Source organism: Zeugodacus cucurbitae, chromosome 4 (assembly GCF_028554725.1).
Source record: "Zeugodacus cucurbitae isolate PBARC_wt_2022May chromosome 4, idZeuCucr1.2, whole genome shotgun sequence".
Taxonomy (NCBI): domain Eukaryota; kingdom Metazoa; phylum Arthropoda; class Insecta; order Diptera; family Tephritidae; genus Zeugodacus; species Zeugodacus cucurbitae.
This window is the reverse complement of record NC_071669.1, coordinates 48,410,131-48,437,839: the sequence shown is the minus strand read 5'-3', so window position 1 is coordinate 48,437,839 and position 27,709 is coordinate 48,410,131. Positions and strand designations below refer to the sequence as shown.

General features: G+C 35.8%; 1 protein-coding gene across 2 annotated transcripts in view; it reads left to right on the top strand.

Annotated features, from left to right (window-relative positions):
• Window positions 1-2,863: 2,863 nt before the first annotated feature.
• LOC105220976 (proton-coupled amino acid transporter-like protein CG1139) overlaps window positions 2,864-27,709 on the top strand; it is a 74,497-nt gene continuing 49,651 nt past the window's right edge. Inside the window, exon 1 of one of the 2 annotated variants that reach the window (XM_029046114.2) lies at window positions 2,864-3,208. In XM_029046114.2, the coding sequence (XP_028901947.1) occupies window positions 3,146-3,208 (63 nt within the window). In that variant the 5' untranslated portion in view covers window positions 2,864-3,145. Of the gene's footprint in view, window positions 3,209-19,801; window positions 19,973-27,709 lie in introns of those variants that run through there. The other variant, XM_029046116.2, reaches the window with a different exon arrangement.

The following is a 27,709-nucleotide window of genomic DNA, read 5'->3' as shown; positions in this document are numbered from 1 at the left end:
CTCTATATAACTGATAACATGCGACGCTATCAACAAATATGTAGGAAGCGAAGGTGCGTCTAATAAACAGTGTAAGCTGCCTCCAAATGGCTTAGCAGCATGATGCCGTTATCTTAGAACAACAATTGTGCGATTGACGTTACCTCTCTATCACGCTTAGAAAAATGGTCTAGGTCAAACTCATGACAAACTAAGGGATCTTCATATAGGCATACGGCTGCGGTAAACATTCTTTTAAGATTGTTAAGTTAACAACAACACAAGATCTCACGTGATTGTAAGCACTTTTAACGTGGTGTGTTATCATATAACTAACACTCAACTTTTTATCATAACTTTATAATATACAGTAACACACAAATCTAGACAACCCGTCGGTTCGTATTAAGAGCCCGATTACAACCGGCAATTGTAATTTATTGTCGAAAGGCTTATTATTTCACATAAATATGTGCTCAGTAAACGTTTTAGAGCATTTTAATTTTCTTCTCAAGACCTTCATAGTTTATTTTGTGCTCGTGCTTCGTTAAAGCTTAAATGTGCCGAATTTGCCCGAAATGAAAAAGAGTAATATTTTGAGTTTGCGAAAAGAAAATTTGACCATTCGGAAAATTTGTAATAGTTAGAGTTGGCTTCAGTGAGTCATCCATCGGAAAATTTCCCAAAAATTTCGATAGAACCAGGTCTCTTAAGATAAAAACTGACTCTGGAGCAAAGAAGAAGACAATTTCAAGAGAAGATCGGGTGATACAACATATCAGCTTGAGGGATCGCTACAAAACTGCTGAGGACATTAAAGTAGAGTTATTTGAAAATTTCGGTACTGAAGAACCGAAGTCTTCAAGAGGTTGGTTAGGGTCGCCAAAAAGTCACTTTTAACCTCAAATATGCGTCGAAAGCGTTTATGATGGTAAAACTATATCAAAACTGGACTTATCTTGGTAGGCGAACTGTTATCTCAGATGAGTCCAAATTTAACTCTTTTGTAGCGACGGTATGTTCTACATAAGGAGAAGAACTGATGAACGGTTCAATAATGAAAGTGTTTAAAGAACAGTGAAGCAGCTGAATCGTATGGGGTTGCTTTGCGATTTCTTTCATTTTTGGACTATATTAAGAAGTGGCTAAAAAACGACTGCAGAAAGTTTGGTTTATATAGCTCTATTGGTTTGCGAGATATGTATAAAAAACCTATTTGGCCACGCCCACCTCCCCGAAAAAAATTACATCCAAATATGTCCCTTCATAGTGGGATCCCTTATTCCAAATTTTATTTTCATAGCTTTATTTATGGCTTAGTTATGGAACATTATGTGTTTCCGGTTTTAGCCACTTTGTGGGCGTGGCAGTGGTCCGATTTTGCTCATTTTCGAAAACAACCTTCCTATGGTGCCAAGAAATGAGTATGCCAAGTTTCATCAAGATATCTTTTTACTCAAGTTACAGCTTGCACAGACGGACGGACGGACGAACGGACGGACAGACAGACATTCGGATTTGAACTCCACTCTTCACCCTGATCACTTTGGTATATACATATAACCCTATATCTAACTCGTTTAGTTTTGGGTGTTACAAACAACCGTTATGTGAACAAAACTATAATACTCTCTATAGCAACATTTGTTGCGAGAGTATAAAAACATAATTTTTTAGTTGTCCGGATTTCACTGTCCACTACTGTATATCGAAATGATCAGAATGACAAGAAGAATTGATGTCTGTCTATCGTCCGACTCTTCATACAAGCCATAATAAAGGACATGATATATTTCAGTTAAAGGATGACTTGGTGTTAAAATTTGATTAAACCGTTACATAAGTTCCCCTAACTCCAATACAACAATTTTCGTTTTTCTGGCCGATTATAATCGATTCAGAATTTCGTCTATTAACGTAATTAAATTGCTTCCGGCTTTGAACCTTTTGAAATATGCGGTTGTACCCGAACTTAGCCTTTCCTTACTTGTTTTTTTTTTAATTTTAATTAATTTGTGTGTAATTTTCAACGAAAGCGATTGTCACACTTGCAAACTAAAGCGTAAGAATGTGTAGTTAGCTACACGTTATCTGGCGACATCAAATCGTATATACTCTTTCGACATTATCGCCGAAGCAGTAGCAGCTACTACCGGGCCAAAATACTCATAGTACGCTAATCTAAACAGCTGCTGGATCTTATCAGATGTGTGCACTCAAGTGCATATTATTATGAAATTTGCTTATCATCGGCGAAAAATGCCTACAAGCAATTGCTACCTGAAAGACACAACAGCAAATTACACTCAAAACACACACACACACACTGATTGCTTTGAGTGCCGACGCGGTAGCGCGAGTTAGCTGAAATGGAGAGTTAAATGTTGTTAGTGTAATTAAATTAAATGAGCTGAGAAATGCGGTGCGATAAGTGCACAAACAAAGCGCAAATTTCAACTTCAAGCCGCAAAAGCTTAATTGTCGCAATTACGGTTACTTCCACGACGACCACTTAGCCAAGTGTGAGCGTGTAGTACTTACTGACATGTGAGTGTTGAAGCTGCAGGTGTAGAGCGACGTTGACAGCAGCAGCAGCGCGCCACTCGGCACAGGTGCTCCAAACTAGGCAGAGTGAGCGCTTGAGCGCGTGAGTGAGTGAGTGTGCGACCGCTTGAGTGAGTGCAAATCAATTTTGTTTTTGGCTTATAGTTTTCGCTAACTGCTTTAGTTTCCACGCGTTGATTTTATTGTTTTATTATTTTTTTTGTAATTATTATTTTTTGTGTTTGTTGTTGTTTCGTTTTTTTTTGCGTTATGCTTCTTTGAAGTTTGAGTGGAATGCGCAGTTGGGGAGGCGTGCTTGCAAAATCGGCTAGAAATTAAATTTATTCTACATTTGCAGTGCAAACAATAAACATCACAAAGTACTGCAAAACTGCCGAGCAGTTAAGACACAAAAAGCAGTAACAGTGAAGAAACGTTAGAACAATCATAAAAGACACTCTCGAAAAAACGAGTTTGAGATTTGTTACAAAAAGCGGCGCAGTCTCGAAATCCGTATTTGTTTATTTCAATTTTATTAATTGCATTTATTGTGCATTTTTGTTGTTGTGATTTGTTGTGTTGTATGAAATTTTAATACGCGAGTTGACTAAATCTTCCCAAGATGACTGTGGTCGCGGCCAAGACGCACAACGGCTCCACAAATGGCAGTGCAAGTGCGGGAAATGTAAGTTAGATGTTTTTTATTATATTTTTATTGAACTACAATTTTTTTAGAAAAAATAAATATGATTTAACAAAATGAAAAAAAATAATAATTTAAAATTAAAAAAAAAATTAATTTAAAAACAAAAAATAATAAAAAAAAAAAAATGATTTTAAAAATAATATAAATTATATAATAAAAAAATAAATTATGAATAAAAAATAATAAGTGATAATTAAAAAAATATAATTTTTATAAAAAAAAAAATTATCACAAAAAGTGAATTTTTATTAAATAATAAAAAATATTCTAAAGATATAAAAAAATTACTTACAATAAATTTAGTAGCATCCGGAATGCAACAGTTATAAATGTGTATGTTAAATATATGTACATGAGCACATATATAGTTATGTACATTTGGCACAGCTGACTGGAACAGCTGTCAAATTTGCGATTTAGGCGATGTGTGCATTGTTTGGACAGGCGTGCATTGCCTGCAGCGCTACCGTATGGAGTTACTGCTATATGTATACATATATACAGATATATATCCATATATACAAATATACATATATCAAAGTGTAAAAAGTGCATGCATTATTCCAATTAAAAGTCATTTAAATGCCAAGGCATACATTTCATGTGTTCAACTTCGAAAAAAAAAATCCAAAAAATATTTTTTGTGAATTCTTATTACGTAACAACAACAATAATGGCATTCAGGTATTTTATATCACTTTCTTTCTGCTTATTTAGTGCATTTTGTTATATTCATGCAAGTGCTTTACAGTTTTAGCCAGCCCATGTGTTTGTCTGGAGTAGCATTGTGAGCGTAAATTGTTTACTCAGAAGAATAACAGTACTTTTTATTACAACAAAATGTGCGTTTTTTTGTATTGAGAAATATTCACTATAGCTCTAGAGCGTCGCATTCTTCTTCTTGGTCTTCGTTCTTCATAATATTTGAGATTTATTAAAATAATTGTTTTACTCTTTTACGGATTTTTGGATTTTTGTTTTCTTTTCATTTTTTTTATACATTTGATTAGAACATCAGTTAAAAAAAAGCTTAAAAAATTACGATTGAATATATCAACTTTTCCGAGTACCATCTAGTACTACTAATTAAAATGTAACACTCAACCAAGCACCTATTAAATATAATTACCGATAATCATCTATTACACGTTACACTTCCTAAGGGACGGGCCTATAAGTAGTTGTGTTGATACGGTATTTCATCACTTAACTTTCAAAAATAACAATAACTTCTAAGAATACATTGGTTATCAATATATTGAACTTATAATGACAGCGGATTTATTAGTTGTAGTAAAATTTATAGAATTGTCGATAGCAATTGCTTGTTTTTTGTGAGAAACTTGTTCTTGTTTTGTTGTATTGGGGAACGTTTTCAACGATCCCATGATCCTCACTGAGTGTTTTATGTCATGCGATCAGTATTATTAAAACTACGTTCTCAAAGACTTTATGTTGTTATTGTTCTATAGTATTAGTATCATTTTTCTTTGCTAATCGAACACTTTCACTAATTAACAGAAGATCATAATTGAACTTCACAACATTTTCACTGATTCTGTTGCTGTAATGTCATAGCAAAAATCAAAATATTTGCGAAATCGTGATCGTGAACGTGATCTCTAAGTGATCTAGCTGTCAAAAATGCTCACTAATATTTCAAATTAATGTCAAATATGCCCGGAACAAAATCGGATGCACATTTTTCCAATTGCTCTTTCTAAATACCATAGACAACCGTTATTATCGATCTTCATTTTCGAGACCTTCTAAACTAAAAAAAAAACATTATTTTCCTATTTTCATAATTTCGACGACAATACGTCAGCCTCCAATTTTATTTACCACCAAATAGTTTCTTGATGTATTCAGTAACTCCAAATTCTTCCAAAATTTTCAAATGAAATTTAATTAATTGAGTATTCTAATATTTTGGCTTTTAGCGTGAATCATATCTAGCTTTGTAATTGGAACTACCGGGGGTATTGATAATTTATTACATACTTACAATGATTACTCAACATATTGATTAGTAATATTGGCGTAAACGAAGACTACGAAAACATGTTTTAGGAAAAAAATTAATTTCACAAATAACAAATATTTTTGTAGATTAAATTACGACAGCAGTTATATAAGTCCATATATTTTTTAATACATTTTTTTTAATACATTGTCGACAAAAAGGGTTATTTTTTTCTTAATATAGACCATTACTACTATGCTTATGATTTACTTCGTTCAGAAGTTAAAATTGAGGTTATGTTTGGGGCAACAATGCAGAATTTCAAGATTTTATCGAATAACACTTTGATCTAACATTCTTATAGGGATCTCAACCCGTACAATGTTGTACTTATAGCCAGTTAAGACGGCTTTTGGTTTAAATTTCGTAAAGACTTTTCGAATTCGATATGCGAATGCTTCGAAGATATACTTCAATTTTGTATATATAGTTACTGTATACATCCAGCGCAGAAAAGTAAAGTCCTCTCTCGACGAACAAAAATCAAACTCTACAAGTCACTTATCATTCCCGTCCTGCTTTATGGTGCAAAAGCGTGGACGATGTCAACATCAAATGAGACGACACTAGGAGTTTTCGAGAGGAAAATTTTGCGGAAGATTTATGGTCCTGAGAACATTGGCAACGGCGAATACCGCAGACGATGGAACGATGAGCTGTGCGAGTTAGACAACGACATTGACATAGTTCAGCGAATAAAAAGACAGCGGCTACGCTGGCTAGGTCATGTTGTCCGAATGGACGAAAACCGTACAGCTATGAAAGTGTTCGATGTAGTACCCGTCGGAGGAAGCCGAAGAAAGGGATCAGCGATTCGGATATAACCGGCTAAACGGTTCCCACGCCAATCACATATATACATACATATACTAAATATCTTATATCTTGTTCTTACTTGAAACCCTCACATTCTTGTAATTAGAAGAACGATCTTGACAATGAAAATGAAATCTCTCACTTATCTCTTCGTAAATGTAAAATACCTTGAGATAGTTTTATTAAAGCCTACTATAATAAATAGGCTTTTAGTGCGAATCATCCGATCTTTATCATCAAAGCCTACAAATCCTGTCATTGAAAATGTATGGCGCTTGCTAAAATTATATCTGACGTAGTCTTCTTGACATAGATTGACATAACAACAATAACACTGATTATGTTTATCCTCATGTTACATGATTTTTAGTGTCAATTTTAGTATTATAGTATTCAGTTTCAAAGTATTTTATTGGACCAATTATGTGTGTCTGGTGTTCGTTTGTTATCAGCGATAAGCAATCATATAACTGTGATATATCTACCTCATTTCACTGCATACTTTTACGTAGTGCCATGCATATCGCAGTTCCATGGTATGTCAAACATTTGCCAAGAGATATTAATTTATGCATTTATGAGGCGTGTTAATGCTGCTCAAGAAGCAAAATTTGCGCGATTTAATAATGAGTTGAGCATGCGTTTAAGGTTATAGTGCTTCAATAAAAATTTTTGATGATTAAAAAACCGTGAATGTGTTAAAAATAGATTTTCTTCTATTTTTTTTTCTATTTTATTTATGGAGATAAGCCCAAACACGAGTTTATCAAAAAGTGCTGATAATGCTCCCCATTTCTTGTGAGGGGTTCAATGTAGCAAAGAAATATGTTTCATCATATTCTGAATGTCCCATATATATGGTTGTCAAATATCTTCTTCTCTTCCGCTTTTTTGCTCTTTATTCAATGCTTTATAAAAATTGTTACAATGATTGGATTTAGTGTCAAATATGCGCCGTTTCGTTCGATAATCTGTTTCCATCTAGACGGCAACTTCATAATATCCGCCTCCTTATTTGCAAAGAACTCGGACAGCCCCTTTTATAAGCCTCTTTTGAGTTCAACTTTACTCCACCATGTCGTTTGCCAGGTGGTAATCATTTGGCGCTATGTCCGGGCAATATGGTGAATGTGATAAAACCTCCCATCCGAGCTCCCGTAGCTTCTAATGAGTCATCAACGAAGTGTGTGGTCTGGCGTTATCCTGGTGGAACACTACACCCTTTCTGTTGGCCAATTCTGGATGCTTCTGGTCGATCGCCTGCTTCAAGCGGTCCAGTTGTTCGCTGTAGATGGTAGAATTAAGAGTCTGACCATATGGGAGCAGCTCATAGTAGATGATTCTCTTCCAATCCCACCAACACACAGCAAAACCTTCCTGGCCGACAAGCCCGGCTTGGCCACTGTTTGGGTTCACCGGCCTTCGACAAAGACCGTTTTCGCTTGATATTGTCGTATTTGATCCATTTTTTGTCGCCAGCCACCATCTGCTTCAAAAATGGGTCGAGTTCGTTCCGTAGCAGCAGCATATCGTAGGCGTTGATTCGGTCCAGAAGGGTTTTTTGCGTCAAATCATGCGGCACCCAAACATCAAGCTTTTTTGTGTATCCATCCTTCTGCAAATGGTTTAAACTGGTTTGGTGACTAACTCCCATCTCTTGGGCGATATCACGAGATGCCACATGCCGGTCTTACTCGATGTTTTCCTTGATTTGATCGGTACTCGTCGTCACAGGTCTTCCGCCGGCTGGCTTATTCATGGTGTTGTTTTCACCCGCTCTGAATCGTCGAAACCATTCCTCCACAGTTCGAAGTGATAGAGTACCATTACGCGTTAGTGGACTCCATGTTTACACGTCTATAACAGTTGAATGCAATATTCAAACTAATCATGGATAGCGTCGTTTTGTAGGTTATGTCAAGACCTTTCAAATATGTATACCTTCATTAATGTTTATTTTTAATAATTGCAACCACATCTAATTACAAATAAACCTCACTTGAAACACATTACCCGCATTCCACCAAACCCATCTTCACTTAGATTTGTAAGTTTCGCTGCACATTCTTCACCCTTTACAGTTGTAAAACCATTGTATTTGAATTGTTGTTGTATTTTTTTTAAACATAAATGCAGTTAATCTCCACTTTTGGTTCACACCAAACACGATTGACCTTTGAATTATTTCAGTGCATATTCATTGAGCGTTTCGTACGTTTGAACATAAATCAGTTTTGGCAAAACAGGTTTACAATTTTGGCCTCGTGCTGGTGCTTTATTTGATAGCGTTTATACATAATAAGTGTACGACTAACTGAAAATAAATTATTGAAAGAACTGCGATAATGTATGTGAGAAAAATTCGTGCCTAAGTGGCCGGTAGGAAATAGTTCCGGCAATTAATAAAAAAAATTTAATAATTTAGACTTGCGTTATACTTCTTGTTCGCATATTCATTGGAGCCTCTGCTAGAGAGTTATAAAATGAATTTCACGTACAAAGTAACCGTTTGATTATATCAATTCCAAAAAAAAATTTACTCAGACCACTTCTCATTTCATATCTTACCCACTCGAATCTATTTCACTGTTTATTTCATAATAATGTAAATTAATTTGACATCGCTTTAATTAAATATTCAATTAATGATTGAGTTAAAAAAAGTAATGTCTGTCACCATAAAGAGAAATTTATTTTTATACTCTCGCAACAAATGTTGCTAAAGAGAGTATTATAGTTTTGTTCACATAACGGTTGTTTGTAACACCCAAAACTAAACGAGTTAGATATAGGGTTATATATACCAAAGTGATCAGGGTGAAGAGTGGAGTTCAAATCCGAATGTCTGTCTGTCCGTCCGTCCGTCTGTGCAAGCTGTAACTTGAGTAAAAATTAAGATATCTTGATCAAACTTATAGGAAGGTTGCTTTCGAAAATGAGCAAAATCGGACCACTGCCACGCCCACAAAATGGCGAAAACCGAAAACACATAAAGTGCCATAGCTAAGCCATAAATAAAGCTATGGAAATAAAATTTGGTATGAAGGATCGCACTATGAAGGGGCTTATTTGGATGTAATTTTTTTGGGGAAGTGGGCGTGGCCCCGCCCCCTACTAAGTTTTTTGTACATATCTCGCAAACCAATAGAGCTTTATAAACCAAACTTTCTGGAGTCGTTTTTTTTAGCCACTTCCTAATACAGTCTAAAAACGAAAGAAATCAGATCATAACCACGCCCACCTCCCATACAAAAGTTAGGTTGAAAATTACTAAAAGTGGGTTAACTCACTACCGCAAAACGTCAGAAACACTAAATTTCACATAAGAAATGGCAGATGAAAGCTGCACTCAGATTTTTTTACAAAATGGAAAATGGGCGTGGCGTCGCCCACTTATGGGTCAAAAACCATATCTCAGGAATTCTCTCGATTTCAATGAAACTTGGTTTGTAATAGTTTCCTTACATCCCAATGATATGTTGTGAAAATAGGACAAATTGGTTCACAACCACGCCTACTTCCTATATACAAGAACTTTGAAGACGATTTGAATCGTTTACTTTGCAATATATATAAAGTAAGCACTAGTGAAGATATCGGTGCAGAACTTTGCACAAATACTATGTTAATAGTGTGGCAGCCCCATTCTAAAAATCGCCGAAATCGGACCATAGGTTTTTAAGGCCCCATATATCGAACACGAGGACCTCGGTGCTTCTAACATAATATTATGGTTTCCAACTTTCAATGGACTTTATACAATATACATATGTGTATGATGAATATGTGGGTCAAATTGTGTATTATATAATATAAATAAAGTTAAATAAATAAATTGCGAGAGTATAAAATGTTCGGTTACACCCGAACTTAGCCCTTCCTTACTTGTTAAATTTAGAATTTAGTAACTACAATGTCCACTCGACATTATCGTGTCATGTGCTCGACGATAGCATCGTTCCAGTTCTGTTTCTGAATCAAAGCTCTTCAATTATACCAGAAATAAGTGCTTGATATGAGGTTTGAATTGAAATTTGATAATTTGAAACATAATGTGCTGGAGAACTTGATTATCTACCCACTAGAAAAATGACGAAATATAATATTTATTTATAAAACAGAAAACTAAGTACTCATGATCAAATCAATCATAATCTATTTTGGCTTCATTATCTAGAATGCGTTTGAGACGGAGAAGTTTTAAGAAAACTTTATTTAATAAGTTATTTGTATGAGACTGGTCATCTATGTTCTCCAGGGAGAGTGGATACCTCGCTAGTGATATTACTACTTTCTTTCCACAAGTTGTGTTTTATAGAATTTAGACCAGTTTATGAACACTGTTGTAAACCTAGAAGTTACGGTTTTCGAATCGGATAAATTGAGGAAGGGAGAGAGTTATCAGACAACAAAATTTTAAGTCAAAATCAAGATCGCTCAGTTTTCTCTCTCTCAGTTTTCAATTTGCAAAGAATGAGGAAGAGATAGCTATCAGTCAACTACGTTTCACGTCCAAATAAAGGCGGCTCAGTTTTAAATGGCAAAGAATGAGGAAGAGAGAGAACCATCAACTAACAAAATTTTATAACTGAATCAAGATCGCTCCGTTTTATCTCTCAAAATTACTCGCCAAGACCTAAGCTCTTTTCATCACTTCCTCAATTAGGTCAGTGGACATATTATGTCGATGAGTAAGGAGTATTAAATGTAACCTCAGAGTTCCTTAAGTACATTTATGAGCAGATCTGAGTACTTTTCATAAACCCAAAACCTTAAACTCGATCTTCGAGATTAAAAAACAGCTATTTAACGGTATAATTAATGGTATTTGGTCTTGCATATAAAAGAAATAACGGTTATTTCAGCTAAACTCAATCTCTATATATAATCTATAGAGAATAAACTGTAATCGAAATAATTGCCAGGGATGTTATTTTTACGCTTTGCCCGCAAACGTGTTTCAAACGGCACTTTTATCTAATCACAGTTATCATGCTGGAGTGTACATAAAGTACATATAATAAATTTGTAAGACATTTATATCTAGTTAAACGTCAATTAGTGTATAATTTAATTTCATTTTCTATAGACAGCTGATTAGCAAACGCGTCGATTTACACTACACTTAGTACAAACACATACACACATGAAATTTTGAGTAATTGCTTCCCAGTATCGTATATTTTACCTTGACGTTAACAATAAAACAACAAAACACACACTTAAATAAACCAAATATATTTATGAGAGTGTGTCCGGGCCCATAAGCGTTTAGTGTGAACTACTAATTTGGTAGGAGCGCACAAACACCGAAAAAAAGTCATAAATGACTTTGTTTCAATTCATATTTGCTCAATAAACACAATCAATAAAGTTGAAATTTGCTTCTCTGATTGTGGGCATTCCGTGCTGGTAAATTACACGTCAATACGCGGTGAGCTGGTTAGTGATTTGAGTAGTAAATCTATACGTTTCGCGCGGCTCAAATGGAAAATCTATATTTTATTGGCTCTAAAACGCAATTGGCTGATAAGTCATGTGAGAATTCTTTATAATTGCATGTACATATTTGCTTTAATGAAAGGTAAAAAGTATAAATTTTATTTCGTCATTCTATATTTAATTGTATTTGTAATACTTAGAATCTTTGTTCAATAAGAGCTGTCACTTTTGGCCTTACAGTGACGTTTTTTGATTTTTAGACTTTAACGCAGGTCAATATTTATTAAAATAATACCCATTACAGCGACGAAACATCGTTTGTTCAAGAAATTCACTCTTCGTCGAAAGAATTTCAATGAAACATTCGTTGTTCGTTCGTATTGTGCTTCGGCTAATGTCTTATTTTCGTGATGGCAGCACTAAAGCACACGGCAACAGTTTGTTCTCATGTGGCCTTATTTTGCTAAATGACCACTTTTGTAGTTGGGCTAAATCAGTCCACGGCTACGCCCACAAAATGGCTATAACCGAAAACCTATGAAATTAACTTTTTTTTGGGAAAGTGGAGGTAGCCACGCCCACTGTTCCATATCTCAGGATTCAACGAAATTCGGTTGATAACATATTTTCGGCAATCCAATGGTATAGCTTGAAAATTGCCGAAATCGGTTCAATACTACGCCTACTTTTTCACGATTTTGAAGTTCATCTGATTCGTTTACTTTACAATATATAAATGAAGCACCAGTGAAGATATCGTGTGTGATATCTCTGTGTGACATCGTCCGTCTAAAAATCGATGAAATCATGATATAACTTTTTACGACTCCAGGTATCGAACATGGAAACCTCATTGCTTGTATTTTTTTAACGAATATATGGGTAAATCTCTCAGATAGTCAAAAGAAATTCCACTTATATTAGTGTGCTTCTGTGTCAAAAATGGACGAAATCAGACCCTTAGCCCCTACCTCATATACGGATACTGAAACATCCGGTGTACTTTGTATAATGTGACCTGGTCTACGAAAAGGGAGCTAACGTGCTCCCGTGGGAAACAGCTGTTAAAAATAATCGTTTCGTCAGTTTCGTCAACTAAAAAGTGAAAATTGATTTTTTGACACCTAAGCCCCCTTTCCGTAGACCAGGTCACATGTACGGTTTATAATGTACGGTATCGGCTAATATGTGAAATATGTATCTTAGCAAAATTAAGAAAACATACTATATAATCTTGGATACGATGTAGCTTGGTGGCGAAATGGTCCAGAAGTTATCTTAACCCCCAAAAATAAAATGATTTCCGTTATTCTAGTGGCCTTTAGGCCGAATATATTGGTGAAATTGTGTTCTCGTATTAAAAGTAAATACATATTGGTCCGTTTTTTTGTAAAATTAAGTTTTTTTTTTGTATAAAAACGGTTACAAATGTCGATTAACCTCAGCCGCACTTTTCGTGGTATTAAAAAAGAAAAGCAAAATTTTCCGCAAATGTCGAGATTTCGGCTCAAAAAGTGACATTATCATTTGAGAATAAGTTTGGGATGCAAACAGATCTCTACAAATATTTTGTTGGGTTAATTTTGACACAAAGATCGATATAAAAAATGGATTTAATCGACCAGTGCTTGACCCTAGAGACATCTATGAAAAACGGCGGAAGCAAAGTTGTAGTTGTAAATACATTTCGAGAGTATAAAATGTTTGATTACACCCGAACTTAGCCCTTCCTAACTTATTAGTCAAATTTTTCGCCCCTTATTAATTTTTTTTTTTATTGAAACGTAATTAGATATATTTTTACATTTCATATGATTGCAACTAGTGAAACAAAACAAAATTGTGCTAACAAGCAATTTTTTTCTAATTATAAAAGATAAATACAATACAGTAAAAGCTCCTTATTCGCGCTTCCTTTATTCGCGTTTTCACTATTCGCGGATAAAAAAAATGAGACCCAATTTCTATATTCGCGACTAAAAATTTTTTTATTCGCGGATCTAATAAGTACATACATAATAATAAAATTATTCCAATAGGTATCCAACCCAATATTCTTGTCAAATAAAAAAGTAAAATAGATCTTATTACAAGAAAATGTTAAATATTCCACTATTTTCGCAATATTTTTGAACTTTTGGTAATATTTCCATATAGAAGGGGCTCGCATGGAACTGAACTCTTGTTGCTCTATTACATTAGACGAACCTTCAAAATCATATTGGATAATATAGAATGTAATCCTGATATGAATGTTATGGAATGCTGGAAGAAATTTGACATAGCAAAATTCATCGTAAACATAAAATAATGGAAGAACTGAAGCCACACACATTGAAGTCATGCTGGAAAAAACTGTGGCCTGCTCTGACTGCAGAAACTGACGAAGAATCTGTGCAAGCTCAAATTTTGACGGCAAACATAGCCGAAATCGCGAATGGAATAGGACGAGATGGGTTCGAACAGATAGAATCAAGTGACATTCAGGAATTGTTTGAATCGCAAGATGAAGATTTGACTGAAACTGACTTGGAGGAAATGTTAAATTCACAACCTATTGAAGAAGAGGCTTCAACAAGCACTGTTGCATTCTGTTGGCCGATTCCACTTCGCTTTTGCTTGTCGTTATGAGGAAGGTATCATCAGCGAATGTGGCAATTGTACAGTTTGTCGGTGTAGGCATGTCGGAAGTGAACAAGATATATAAAAGAGGTCCCAGGATACTACCTTGGGGTATGTATGTGATTGGCGTTGCAACCGTTTAGCCGGTTATAGCCGAATCGACGATAGTGCGCCACCTGTCTCTCTCCTTCGCAGTTCGGCGCCAGTTGGAGATCCCAAGTGTAACCAGGTCGCTCTCCACCTGGTCCCTCCAACGGAGTGGAGGCCTTCCCCTTCCTCGGCTTCCTCCGGCGGGTACTGCATCGAACACTTTTAGGGCTGGAGTGTTTTCGTCCATTCGGACAACATGACCTAGCCAGCGTAGACGCTGTCTTTTTATTCGCTGAACTATGTCAATGTCGTCGTATAACTCGTACAGCTCATCGTTCCATCGTCTGCGGTATTCGCCGTTGCCAATGTTCTGAGGACCATAAATCTTGCGCAAAATTTTCCTCTCGAAAACTCCTAGTGTCGTCTCATCTGATGTTGACATCGTCCAAGCTTCTGCACCGTAAAGCAGGACGGGAATGATAAGCGACTTGTAGAGCTTGATTTTGGTTCGTCGAGAGAGGACTTTACTGTTCAATTGCCTACTCAGTCCAAAGTAGCACCTGTTGGCAAGAGTTATTCTGCGCTGGATTTCGAGGCTGACATTGTTCGTGTTGTTGATGCTGGTTCCCAGGTATACGAAATTATCTACGACCTCGAAGTTATGACTGTCAACAGTGACGTGGGAGCCAAGACGCGAATGCGCCGACTGTTTGTTTGATGACAGGAGATATTTCGTCTTGTCCTCATTCACCTCCAGACCCATTCGCTTCGCCTCCTTATCCATGCGGGAAAAAGCAGAACAAACGGCGCGGTTGTTGCTTCCGATGATATCAATATCATCGGCGTACGCCAGGAGCTGTACACTCTTGTAGAAGATTGTACCTTCTCGGTTTAGCTCTGCAGCTCTTATAATTTTTTCCAGCATCAGGTTAAAGAAGTCGCACGATAGTGAGTCACCTTGTCTGAAACCTCGTTTGGTATCGAACGGCTCGGAGAGGTCCTTCCCAATCATGACGGAGCTTTTGGTGTTGCTCAACGTCAATTTACACAGCCGTATTAGTTTTGCGGGGATACCAAATTCAGACATCGCGGCGTAAAGGCAACTCCTTTTCGTGCTGTCGAAAGCAGCTTTAAAATCGACAAAAAGGTGGTATGTGTCGATCCTCTTTTCTCGGGTCTTTTCCAAGATTTGGCGCATGGTGAATATCTGGTCAGTTGTCGATTTTCCAGGTCTAAAGCCACACTGATAAGGTCCAATCAGTTTGTTGACGGTGGGCTTTAGTCTTTCACACAATACGCTCGATAGAACCTTGTATGCGATATTTAGGAGGCTGATCCCACGGTAATTGGCGCAGATTGTGGGATCTCCCTTTTTATGGATTGGGCAGAGCACACTGAGATTCCAATCGTCAGGCATGCTTTCTTCCGACCATATTCTGCAAAGAAGCTGATGCATGCACCTTATCAGTTCTTCGCCGCCGTATTTGAATAGTTCTGCCGGTAATCTATCGGCCCCCGCTGCTTTGTTGTTCTTCAAGCGGGTAATTGCTATTCGAATTTCTTCATGGTCGGGTAATGGAACATCTGTTCCATCGTCATCGATTGGGGGATCGGGTTCACCATCTCCTGGTGTTGTACTCTCACCCATTCAGCAGGTCGGAGAAGTGTTCCCTCCATAATCCCAGTATGCCCTGGACATCGGTTACCAGATTACCACCTTGGTCTCTACATGAGGATGCTCCGGTCTTGAAACCTTCGTTAAGTCGCTTCATTTTTTCATAAAATTTTCGAGCATTCCCTCTGTCTGCCAGCTTCTCAAGCTCTTCGTACTCACGCATTTCGGCCTCTTTCTTTTTTTGTCTGCAAATGCGTCTCGCTTCCCTCTTCAGCTCTCGGTATCTATCCCATCCCGCACGTGTTGTGGTCGTTTGCAATGTTGCGAGGTAGGCAGTCTGTTTTCTCTCCGCTGCGAGACGGCACTCCTCATCGTACCAGCTTGTTTTTTGTCGTTGCCGAAAACCAATTGTTTCGGCTGCAGCGGTACGCAGTGAGTTTGAGATGCCGTTCCACAGTTCCCTTATACCGAGATGCTGATGAGTTCTCTCAGAGAGCAGGAGTGCAAGTCGAGTAGAGTATTTCGTGGCTGTCTGTTGCGATTGCAGCTTTTCGACGTCGAACCTTCCTTGTGTTTGTTGACGGGCATTCTTTGCTGCACAGAGGCGGGTGCGTATCTTCGCTGCGACCAGATAATGGTCCGAGTCTATATTTGGTCCTCGGAGCGTACGCACGTCTAAAACACAGGAGACATGTCTTCCGTCTATCACAACTACCTTGGGGTACTCCTGTTTTTATTGGTTGCAATGTGGTATATGATTGTCCCTGCTTGATTCTGAAGTAGCTGTGATAAGAAACGTCTTAATTTATAAAGAAAACCATGGTGCCATACTCTATCGAATGCCTGATATCCTTCTAGAAACACAGCTATGCAAATCAGTATATTTGTTATGCGATGTACTTGATCGATTGTGAAATGTCGACTCCTCAAACCGAATTGATGAATTGGTATGATACCTTCTACTTCAATTCTGTTCTCAAGTCTTTTGATAATGACAGCTTCGAGTAGCTTAGACAAAGTGGGCAACAATGAGATTGGACGATATGACGAGGCTTCATGTGCACTTTTCCCAGGTTTTTGTACCATAATGCTTTCGGATACCTTCCATGACATTGGGACGTATTTAAGATTTAAGCAGGCGTTTATTATCGATGTAAGCTTTGTTAATGCTCTGGGTGTTAAATGTTTCAATACATCACTTGTAATTAATTCCAAGCCTTATTAAATGCGCACAATTTTATCTGTTTGCACTTAAATTGACATAGAGAGGCTCTGTAAATAGTTTTGTGCAAAAAAAGTATACAAATTTGTAAAAAAAATAAAAAAAGTGCATTGCATACTACGGAAAATAGTTAAAACGCGTTCTTAAATGACGTATTTATGAATGGTCTTACCTGATTTATTTACTTTGCCTATCGTTCTCGTTCAATATAATTACGTGAAAAATTCTCTCAAACACTCCACTTAAGTAGCCTTCGAGTGTGGGGGGTGTAAAAAGTTAATTAGCCACCCAAAAGCTAATTAATTATATAAGAACTAGTATAACTAGTACGAGTACTATGCATGTTAGATATGGGCCTAAAGAAGCTTTAATACACAAAGTAGCTGTACTTACGAATATCAATTGTACTACAGCACATAATTGAACAAATTAATTTAGAGCCAGCTCTTATAGATATGACTTGAAGGACTTGGTGGGGATGAGGTAGAAAAATATTTACTACGTATTTTATAAAAGAAATATGATTGAATAAGTGAGCACGGATTTGCTTTGTCACCAAGATAACGCTATATTTCATTCCGTGTGTGATACGATCTGAAGGAATTACGCTATATGAAATAGTCCTCACTCACTTTGCCTCCAGCGAACATTTCCAGACTCAAAAAGTGGCTCACTGAAAAATGATATCACTCAAATAAGGGTGTCAAAGTGAAAACAAACAACTGAGTTGAAGATCTCTCTCTGAATCATTGGTATGGAACTGTTGGAGGACAGTTACAACTGATTTATTACTCGGTTTTGTCGAAAATAAAGTAAAATTTTCATTAAACAATTTTTCAGTCACATTTGGTCCAATTTAGACTTAGACAAACGTGTCTAGATCTTTCTTCAAAAATTGCCGTAATTTATTTCATAAACTTGTTGAGAATTCCAGAGCTTATGAAATTGCAAATATATGAGCTTAAACAAATAAATAACCTGAATGTGGCTAAGAAACGCTTACAGCCAGCATTGAGTACAAGTAATTACTATTTTGTTCATTATGACTCATTAATGACCAATAATTATAATTTGTTGCTAATGTTAAATGTAGCTCACTTTGTTGAATGTAATGTTCACTCATTATTGAAACTTCGAACAATTTGTCTATTGTATAGATTTTCTTTACTATTATTTTGAGCTACTGCATTATGTTCACTTATGACTCATTTTATGCCAGTAAGTAGTAAATTAATTAAACATTAAAGTGTAATTAACATATATTTATTTAGTATTCAGTTTTCAATTTTCAGTGAGATCATTTTCAAGTAAACACCTATAATGTATTCAAATTTAAATTTATTCCAGCATTTTTTGTGAATCAATTAGTACTCACTATTTCGTAAGTCTAATATCCTCATAACCACATTGCTCATTAAAATAAGAATACTACTAATAAGTGAGCATTTATTATCTTCCCTTGGGTTTTGATTTGATTTCGTACACTATATGTAAGTCTCTACAGGAGTATAAATTTGATGTGTTCGAGGTCGTTATCATACTTTGAATCCTCTATCTAAACCATTGCTTATAAGTAAAATATTGAAGGTTCGGGAATGACATTTTCATTATAAAATCTTTTTTATCCTTGGCTCTAGTTGTTTTTAACAATTTCCTTGTAAAATGTTCTTCAATAAGAGCGCTACAAAAGTTAGTTGGGATATCAATGAAATTCTTTATTGCTGTGAAAGGTCATTAGATGCCATCATGTATGGAACTCGATTTCTTTTACATGGGCACCACGGGCACGCTTGCAGAAGTCCAGACGCTGAATCTAATTTTCGATGGTTTTAAAGCATAAATCGGCCGATAATGTTGCAATTTCACGTTCGATATTCGTATGTTCATTAATCGTCGCTTGATTGTTGGCATAGACCATAGACTTTACGTAGACCCACTGGAAATAGTATAACGGCGTCAACTCGCGCGACCCTGGCGGCCAATTGTCTGGGCCATTTTGTGAGATAACACGTTCACCAAACTTGGTTTTCAATAAATCGTTTGTGACATTCGCTGTGTGGCTTGTGGCGCCGTCTTGTTGGAACCACATATTGCCCAAGTCCATCCAATTCGGACCAAAAATATTCGTTTATCATTGAGCGGTAGCGAGTAGCGAATCGAACAAACTATACTAGATTTTCAAAGGGACAGTCTGGATTTGCCAATACTTCTTTCATCGCCTAAAATCAGTAAAAATTGCCTGAAATTTATAAAACCAAACTTGGTAACATTGAAAAAAGTGTTTATAACAATTTAATCAGGAATCCGCATACTCTCTTGTGTCGAATTTAACTCGTGGTTGTAAAAGCCGCCATATTCTTCCGCAATTTGGTGCGTGAATTATATTACTTTTTACCCTGTATTTTAACGGGTAACTGTTAAAATATGATTTATATCTTAATAACTGTAACCCCTTCGCAATTTAAACCTACTCTCGATAATTCTATAATTTTTGATTGAATTAACCAATCTGTGTGTAGTCGCCGCATAGTCGCCACTCTTGCATTTAAGCAGCTACGCAAATTTTATTCCATACAAATCTCTGCACAAATAATTTAAATAAATTGGCTCGTCCGTGAAAATTCGAAATCACTGAAAGTGCGATCACAATAAGTGTTCTTGTCAAGTGGTGCACCTCCGGTGAAATCAGTCGCGTATGTCAGGTCGCCGTCGCAGGTACCTGGAAGTGTGTTCACATTGCGAAATTTTGCAATATTTGCAAAGCCGAGTGTAGTGTTTGCGGAACTGAAATACTGAAATTAAAAAACCGAAAAAAACTTTATTTTAAATTGCTTTCGAAATTTCGTTAATTAATTTGGAGAAAAGCTTTGCTTCTTCTCGCGCATGTAAACAATGGCAGCCGAAGGAGAGGTGAGTGACATTTATTTGTGTTTGCAATTGCAAAGTTTGAATGCGCATATGCGAACCTTAAAAAAAAAGCAAATAATAATAACAAAAAAATGTAAATAATAACAATAATAACAAAAGACGCAACCAGTTTTGAGCGCTTAAAAAGAATGACACCTGCAGAAAGTCGCATTTGTTGTGGGAATCGTGCGGCGAATTGACGTAAAACAAACTCCAAAAAAACGCATTATGAAGAAATATGCAAATAATGATTATTTCTTTCAATATTTATTAACAATTGTGCGACTCATTAAACTCCCATTCTTATTTACTTTCGAAGTGCGAGCGGGCATTTAACTGATTTCGAAAATTCGGCAGCGCACTAGGGGTGTCCATTTTGAAATCGAAATTTATTTTTATAAGGCGATGGTAATATGTTATCAATATTATTGTACAATTTTAAATTTGATGTCCCTACCTTTAAACAACTTTTGAAGCTTGATTTATAAATTTAGAATTAAAACTCTCATTAATCCGAACAATAAAAGAAACACGAAAACAAAAAAATTCTAAAACTAAAAAATAACACAACAACATGTTAAATATATTTTCCAATATATTTTTCAACAAATTTTACGAGAGCTTTCTTTTGAATTATTATTACATATATATATATACATATATTTGGCGCAGGAATCGCCTAAAGCGGCGTAAAAAACCCGCCTTTTTCTTTTTGGCGCCAACTGGAAACACCAAATGAAGCCAGGTCACCTTCCACTTGGTCTATCCAACGGAGTGGAGGTCGTCCCCTTTCGCGGCTTCCTCCAGCGGTTGCCAATGTTAAGAGTACCATAAATCATGCGCAGAACCTTTCTCTCGAAAACCCCAAGAGTCGTCTCATCGGATGTTGTCATCGTCCAAGCTTCAGCGCCATACATCACGACGGGAATAATAAGCGAATTATAGTGTTTGATTTTGGTTCGTCGAGAGAGGACTTTACTTTTCAATTGCCTACTCAGTCCAAAGTAGCACCTGTTGGCAAGAGTATTTCTGCGTTGGATTTCAAGGCAGGTGTTGTTAATACTGGTTTCCAATTAGACGAAACTATCTACAACTGCAAAGTTATGATTGTCAACAGTGACGTAGGAGCCAAGACGCGAGTGCGCTGACTGTTTGTTTGATGACAGGAGATATTTCGTATTGTCCTCATTCACCACCAGACCCATTCGCTTCGCTTCTTTATTAAGTCTGGAAAAAGCAGAAATGTTATCAATATCATCGGCGTACGCCAACAGCTGTACACTCTTATAAAAGATTATACCTTTTCCATTTAGCTCTGCAGCTCGCATTATTTTTTCCTGAAGCCTCGTTATTATGTAATTTAAAAAATCCAAGAACGCCTATATATGGTACATTTGTGACCTCTCCTCTTCTCCTATTATAAGTTACAAATATGGGTATAAAAATTGCCAGCATTTTGCTCTTATTCCATTTCACTAACACATATGTATCCCTGTCTTGAAGCTTCTTCACCTCCAATACCAGACAGTCACTCAGATGCTGTTCCTGAAATAGAAAATTGTAGCTATGTGAAATCTGTTTCAAGAGGCTGCTAGATTTTTTGTCAAATAGTCAGTAGAGAAGCGAAGTAACTCTTGTCTGTATTTTTGAACTTGCTTTGACGATCGATCTCGATCTTAGGTCTTCGGAAAAATGTTGTTCAATCATTCAATATTCTTGAAGCGATAAATAAGAAAGATTAAGCAAAGAGAAGTCAAATTTGTCTGAAATTTTTAAAATAGTAGTTTTCTTTCATTCTAAAGGAGGGGTTAATAAAGTAATGATTTTTAGTTGACAATATTTTTTTTAATTACTACTTCGGTACTTCTCTGTGAAGATGAATTAAGTGGTTTGCTTACAAAGGAGTAGGGAAATTTAGTAATGAGAGACATGACTTTCGGAGTCTTATTTGAAATAAGACAATTGGAATGTATTTCAAAATAAATGATATAATAATATTTATATTTTGAAGGGAATATGTGTATTTGGGATCTGTTTTGATACATTTTTCAAAGCTAATCAAAACGAATCGCTGATCGATCGTTGTCATTGCAAAATAATTTAAAGGAATAATTTGAGTTGACGGTCCCTGGCCAGAGAAAAATCGAGTTTGTTCTGTTTACTTAGACCCGTCTGTCTCGGGAATGGAACGAAATGATCGTTATCGGGACATCATTATGAAAGAATTATAAGAGAAACATGCACGATTTAAGAATATTGTAAAAATAGTAACTAATTCCTAATATACAAAATATAAATCAATTCGAGAATATAGTATATCAACCTTAACGATCTAATTGTACGCTCATCAGCTGTGTGTAGGGTATACGCATTTGAGGTTAATGTGTATCAATAGAATGAATTTGGCGCTGCCTCTTCACCTTGTTTTCTAAGTTTTGACCAAATTTTTTGTGTTTCTTCCTTCCTTGTTATTGCGATTTTTTTGTGCGTTAACCGGATTTTCTTTTCGTCTATTGACTTTTAATGCTATTTTAATGTCTAGCCTGAGTCATGACAATGACTTTCAAAACTACATATATTTGTATGCGGGCGAGTGAAACGACTTCAAACTATTGTACAATAACAACAAATGTAATAAACAAACACAAAAAGTGTGTAATGCTAGTCGATGCTCTTGACAGCATAATAAATAGTTTACAGTTATAAAAAATATGCAAAAGCAAAAATAAACTTGAAATAAAACATTTTTTTTAATAATTGTGCATTGCTTTGCATACTTGAGTTGGCGTTACAATATTTTTATATGTAAAATGTAAATCACATCTGGCGATTTCTTGGAATATTTAAGATTTCTTTACAGTTCAGCATTTATAAATCAGGTTTGAGTGAAGTGTAATGAAATTAATTAAATGGATTATTGCTTGGGTTGGGTTGTGGGGGTGCAAGAAGATTGGTATTGGTATGAATTGCGATTATGATTGAATGAATTATGTTGATACAGAGAAATATGAATTTCTGAAAATGTCTTGCTAAGTAGAGATCACTAAAAATTTTAATGGGTTGCCATCATTTCAGAAATTATAATATATTTATTTTAGAGTGAAGTAAGAAGAGACTCTACACCCTAGAGAGATTTGCCAAACTCAACTCACAGCATATATTTTTGAAGTATGAAGAATGCTAACCCAAATATAGAATTTTGGAAGTGTTTCGACGATTGGAGGAAGCGTTGGCATGAGTGCATTAAATCGAATGAGAAATATTTATTTTGAAGGCGACAACATGAATTTAGACAAATTAATAAATTTGTTTTCACAAAACGTTACGGTTATTTTCTGAACACACCTCATTTATAATTTACTAGGGGAAATGTCATAAAACATATAGGTTATATAGGAAGTTGAGCGAAATAGGGAAAGTAGTTCAGAGAAGTATTTTCAAGAAACGATACTGCACACTACAAGTGATATAATTAGCAAATCAACATCATTTGAAATCACTCGGGTCCATTCCACCTTTAATATGTTCCGGTCTACACTTAAAGGATGTGATACTTCATATGCATAACAGCAGCCATCGTTGATGTTGTTGTTGTGAAATAACATAGTTTTTTAAGCCTTGCTACCCAGTTAATAGTCATTGGCCGGATAAAAACTTTTTGGACTACTGAAGAAGTAGAGCCATATGGCCGAGTATGGGTTAAACTCTGAAATGATAAGATATCATTTGGTTCCTTCGAATATAACTTAGAATTTGGGTAACTCAAAAATTATGAAACGACTAAGTCTAAGCGAGAATATATAATTATATATTTTATATATTTTTTATTGTTTAGCATTGGAACCTTTTCAAGGAAATGCTTCGAAGTAGTACCGAACATCTTCGGCGAACCCAGAGAAGTGACTGACATCGACATTAGCAGACTTAAGTACTTTATAATACAGTCCAAGCGCTTTGTCGAATTATAACGGTCTCAAACGTTCCGTCAGGGGTATTTGAGTGTCACAGTCGATGCTGTCAAAGTGATACTCTCTGTAGTTGCGGAGACTAACGCTTGACCTAACCTAGTACCGAAACTCAATTTTTTTTAACATTTTTGTTTGTGCCATTGTTTTCAAGTTCGCGACCAAGATCTAAAAATTGTTCTTTGAATTTCGAAATTGTACTTACTCGACTTTTTCATGTTCTTGCAATGGTGTATACAATTGTTTGGTCAACCCTATATTTCAAGTGTTATAAGGGCTAAAAGTAGAATCTTCGAAAAAATATATATTTTATTTTTGCAAAAATACTCTGAAACATATCAGATGCAGATTAAGTAGCTTGATTTGTGTTGCATTACTATACTGAACCTGTGTTGGGTCCCAGCTTCTCAATAACATGAAAATAATATTGTTGCTCTTAAGCGCTCGCTCTATAATATGAAATAGATTCCAATTAAAAAGATTCCTTGATACCCAATAAAACTTGTTGGTCTTCATGTTGGCATTCATCGAACACCGAGCATTGGGCCGAGATGCCCATTTTTTGACCGTGTAAGTCTGTTCATTACAAATCAAGTAAAAACTGTCAGAAAGACCAACTCGGAGAAACATATTCTCAGTCCATTAAATCCACATTTTTTAAGCTTTGTTGTTGCATATTTTTAAATTGATTCATTAAAGCCGTAAGGTATTTCTAATTACCAACAATTTACTTATCAGCGCTATAATAATTATTTGCATTCTCAAGTAATCATTCCTAATTTACAGTTAGAATGTAGAATAAAAATAAATGCGCCACATTTAGTACAACAACTAAAAAGGCACAAGTGAACCTGAAATGCACGTTGAAAGAAATTTCTAATGTCGCATTTCTTCCCATTTCTACATTTCCATGCGCATAGCTGTGACATTGTATGCATTTCTCTTGACCTTGACGGCTAAACAACAATGGCGGGTATGGAAATACTTATTCAAACGCCCACATAACTTGTACTTTGACAAAAGCATTTAAACACGTACTGCAATTGCTGTCTAAATTGCGACTAAATGTTGCATAGCCAGGCTTTTTGTTCTAGCAACAACAACAATTGTGCTATACTTGCATTCTACAGCAATGCTATGAGTGTCTATTTAAAGCGAGTGCATATGCAAGTGCTGGTGCGGCGGTGTGTGGCAAGCGGAAGCTGGGTGGCGCTGGTTGCACTTGAAACTCCCACTCAAATGAATTGACGACACACACAAACACATACACACACAATCAACAATTAAATGCAAATGTCACGCATAAATAGTAGAAAAAAATCGACACAGTCATGTCGAAAAGTAATATGTACATATGTGTGGCCAGACAAGTAGGCGGGGATTAACACGATTTTGGGTGTGATGTGCGCGGAATTTAGATTAATGGAAGAAAACTTTATGAATTTAAATTTTTTTGCAATTCATACACAAAAGTACGTGAAAGTCTTGCCAAGTGCAGCAATTACTCACGTCGCGTATTTTTTATTTATTACTGTAATATTTATACCCTGAACAGAGTATATTAAGTTTGTCACGAAGTTTGTAACACCCAGAAGGAAGCGTCGGAGGCCCTATAAAGTGTATATATAAATGATCAGTATGTTGAACTGAGTCGATTTAGCCATGTCCGTCTGTCTGTATATATACGAACTAGTCCTTCAGTTTTTAAGATATCGTTTTGAAATTTTGCAGATGTTATTTTCTCTTCAAGAAGCTGCTCATTTGTCGGAAATGCCTATATCCGACCACTATATCATATAGCTGCCATACAAACTGAACTATCGGAATCAAGGGCTTGTATGGAAAACTTCCGCATTTTACTACATATCTTCACGATATTTGGTGTGAGTTATTGCTCATAGAAATAATTTAATCTCCGAAAGAATTGTTCAGATCGGTTCACTATAGCATAGAATCAATGGCTTGTATGGAAAACTTTTCTTTTTTTACTTACTTGTTCTTACGTCTTTAGATTTGCTTAAACACATAGTTACTAAAAGAAATGCACCTGTGAAGGGTATATTAGTACAGCCGAAGTTAACGTTTTTTCTTGTTTCTTCACAACTTTTTCTATTGAACAACTGGAAAAATACCCATTTTGACCGCAAAATGAAATCATTCACTGAAGAAATTATTAAGTATTGTAAGCGTATCCTTGGCGCATGCTTAAAAGCAATTTACACTCACATTCTCATTATCATTAAATGGTTGAAAGCGCTGAATTTCAATGAATGCGATGTTTGTATGTATGTGTTTTTATTTTGCATTAATTGTTTAGTGCGAATTATTATTGAAAAGCATTTCACGTGCGATTTTATGGCTGTTATTGTGTGATTCGGTAATTCCTTAGCATGTCTGTGACGTACACGGTACAAGTTCAACTCGAAAGCAATTAACTTTGTTTATCAGTTCTTCTTCTTTTTCTTTCATACGAGCTGTGCGGTCTACTATTTCACAAAGAGAATTTTGATTTTTTATTTGAACTAGTTTTTGCAAAGATATATTCCATATTCAACTTTATACCTAATTATTAAAAAATGTGTTATATAAAATGGTAGAATTTCGCATTAATTACGTTCTTAAATTATGTTTTTTAAGGTATGGGTTCTAGAATGGTAAAGAAGTTCACAAATCATGAAAAAAAATTTTATTCAAACTTCATACTTATTTAGAATTTTGGCATAAAGTCCACTATAATAAGAAAAATCGAATACTATATAACTATAAGTATCTAGGGGCTGGGGACCGATTTCAACTATTTCTGTCACCAAGCTACATTTTATCCAAGATTATACATGCACTAAATTTTGCTAAAATATCTCATACATTAACCGATATATGCAGTATAAAGTCCACCGGAAGTTTGGAAATCCGATTATAAGATATATTGCGTCTTTAGCAAATATTGGTATGATTTTGCTTATTTTTGGCACCCAGCCAAACTATTACAAGACACATCTTCTTTGAATTTCTTTACAATATCTATGAGATTTACCGATATTTTCAATAAAAATTAACCACATGCTTTGAGGTTCTCATGTTCGATATCTGGAACCTTGAAAAGTTGTAGTCTGATTTCGGTTTTTCGATTTTAAACAGTCTATGCCACACAAGAAATATAGTATTTGGGCAACGTTTTATTCCGATATCTTCACTGATGAATCATTTGGACTTCAAAAAAAAGTGGTATATAGTATACCAAGTAGGCGTGGTTTGAATCAATTTCGCCCATTTTTAACATATAGAATTGGGATGACAAGAAAATGGTTCGAACCGTATTTCGTTGAAATTGCTTGAGTAGTTATGGAAAAAGGTGTTTGGCCTATAAGTTGACGGACTTTTGATGAAAATTTGTGTGCAGCCCTTCTGTAGCATCTTTACCATGAAATTTAAGGTTTCTGGTATATTTTCTTACACGAACGTATTTCAACTCTACTCGTCACCCTGATCCAGTTTGGTATATATAATACCCCTGACAGACGGCGGCGTTAATTCGGATTAACTGCCTTAATCGGGGTTAAATCGAGAGTTACCTCAGTTAACTCCGTTTGCTAACTCCCATTTAATCCTCAAAATTTTAGAGAGTTAGTGGGAGTTCGCGGCATTTTCGTTGGCAATATTGTTAAACATGGCCGCTTTTAACCTATTGTGAATGAAAATATGCAATACTAACAGATGTAATGGGAGTTTATAACTCGCATTACTGCCGTCTGTCACCTACATATTTGGAACTGAT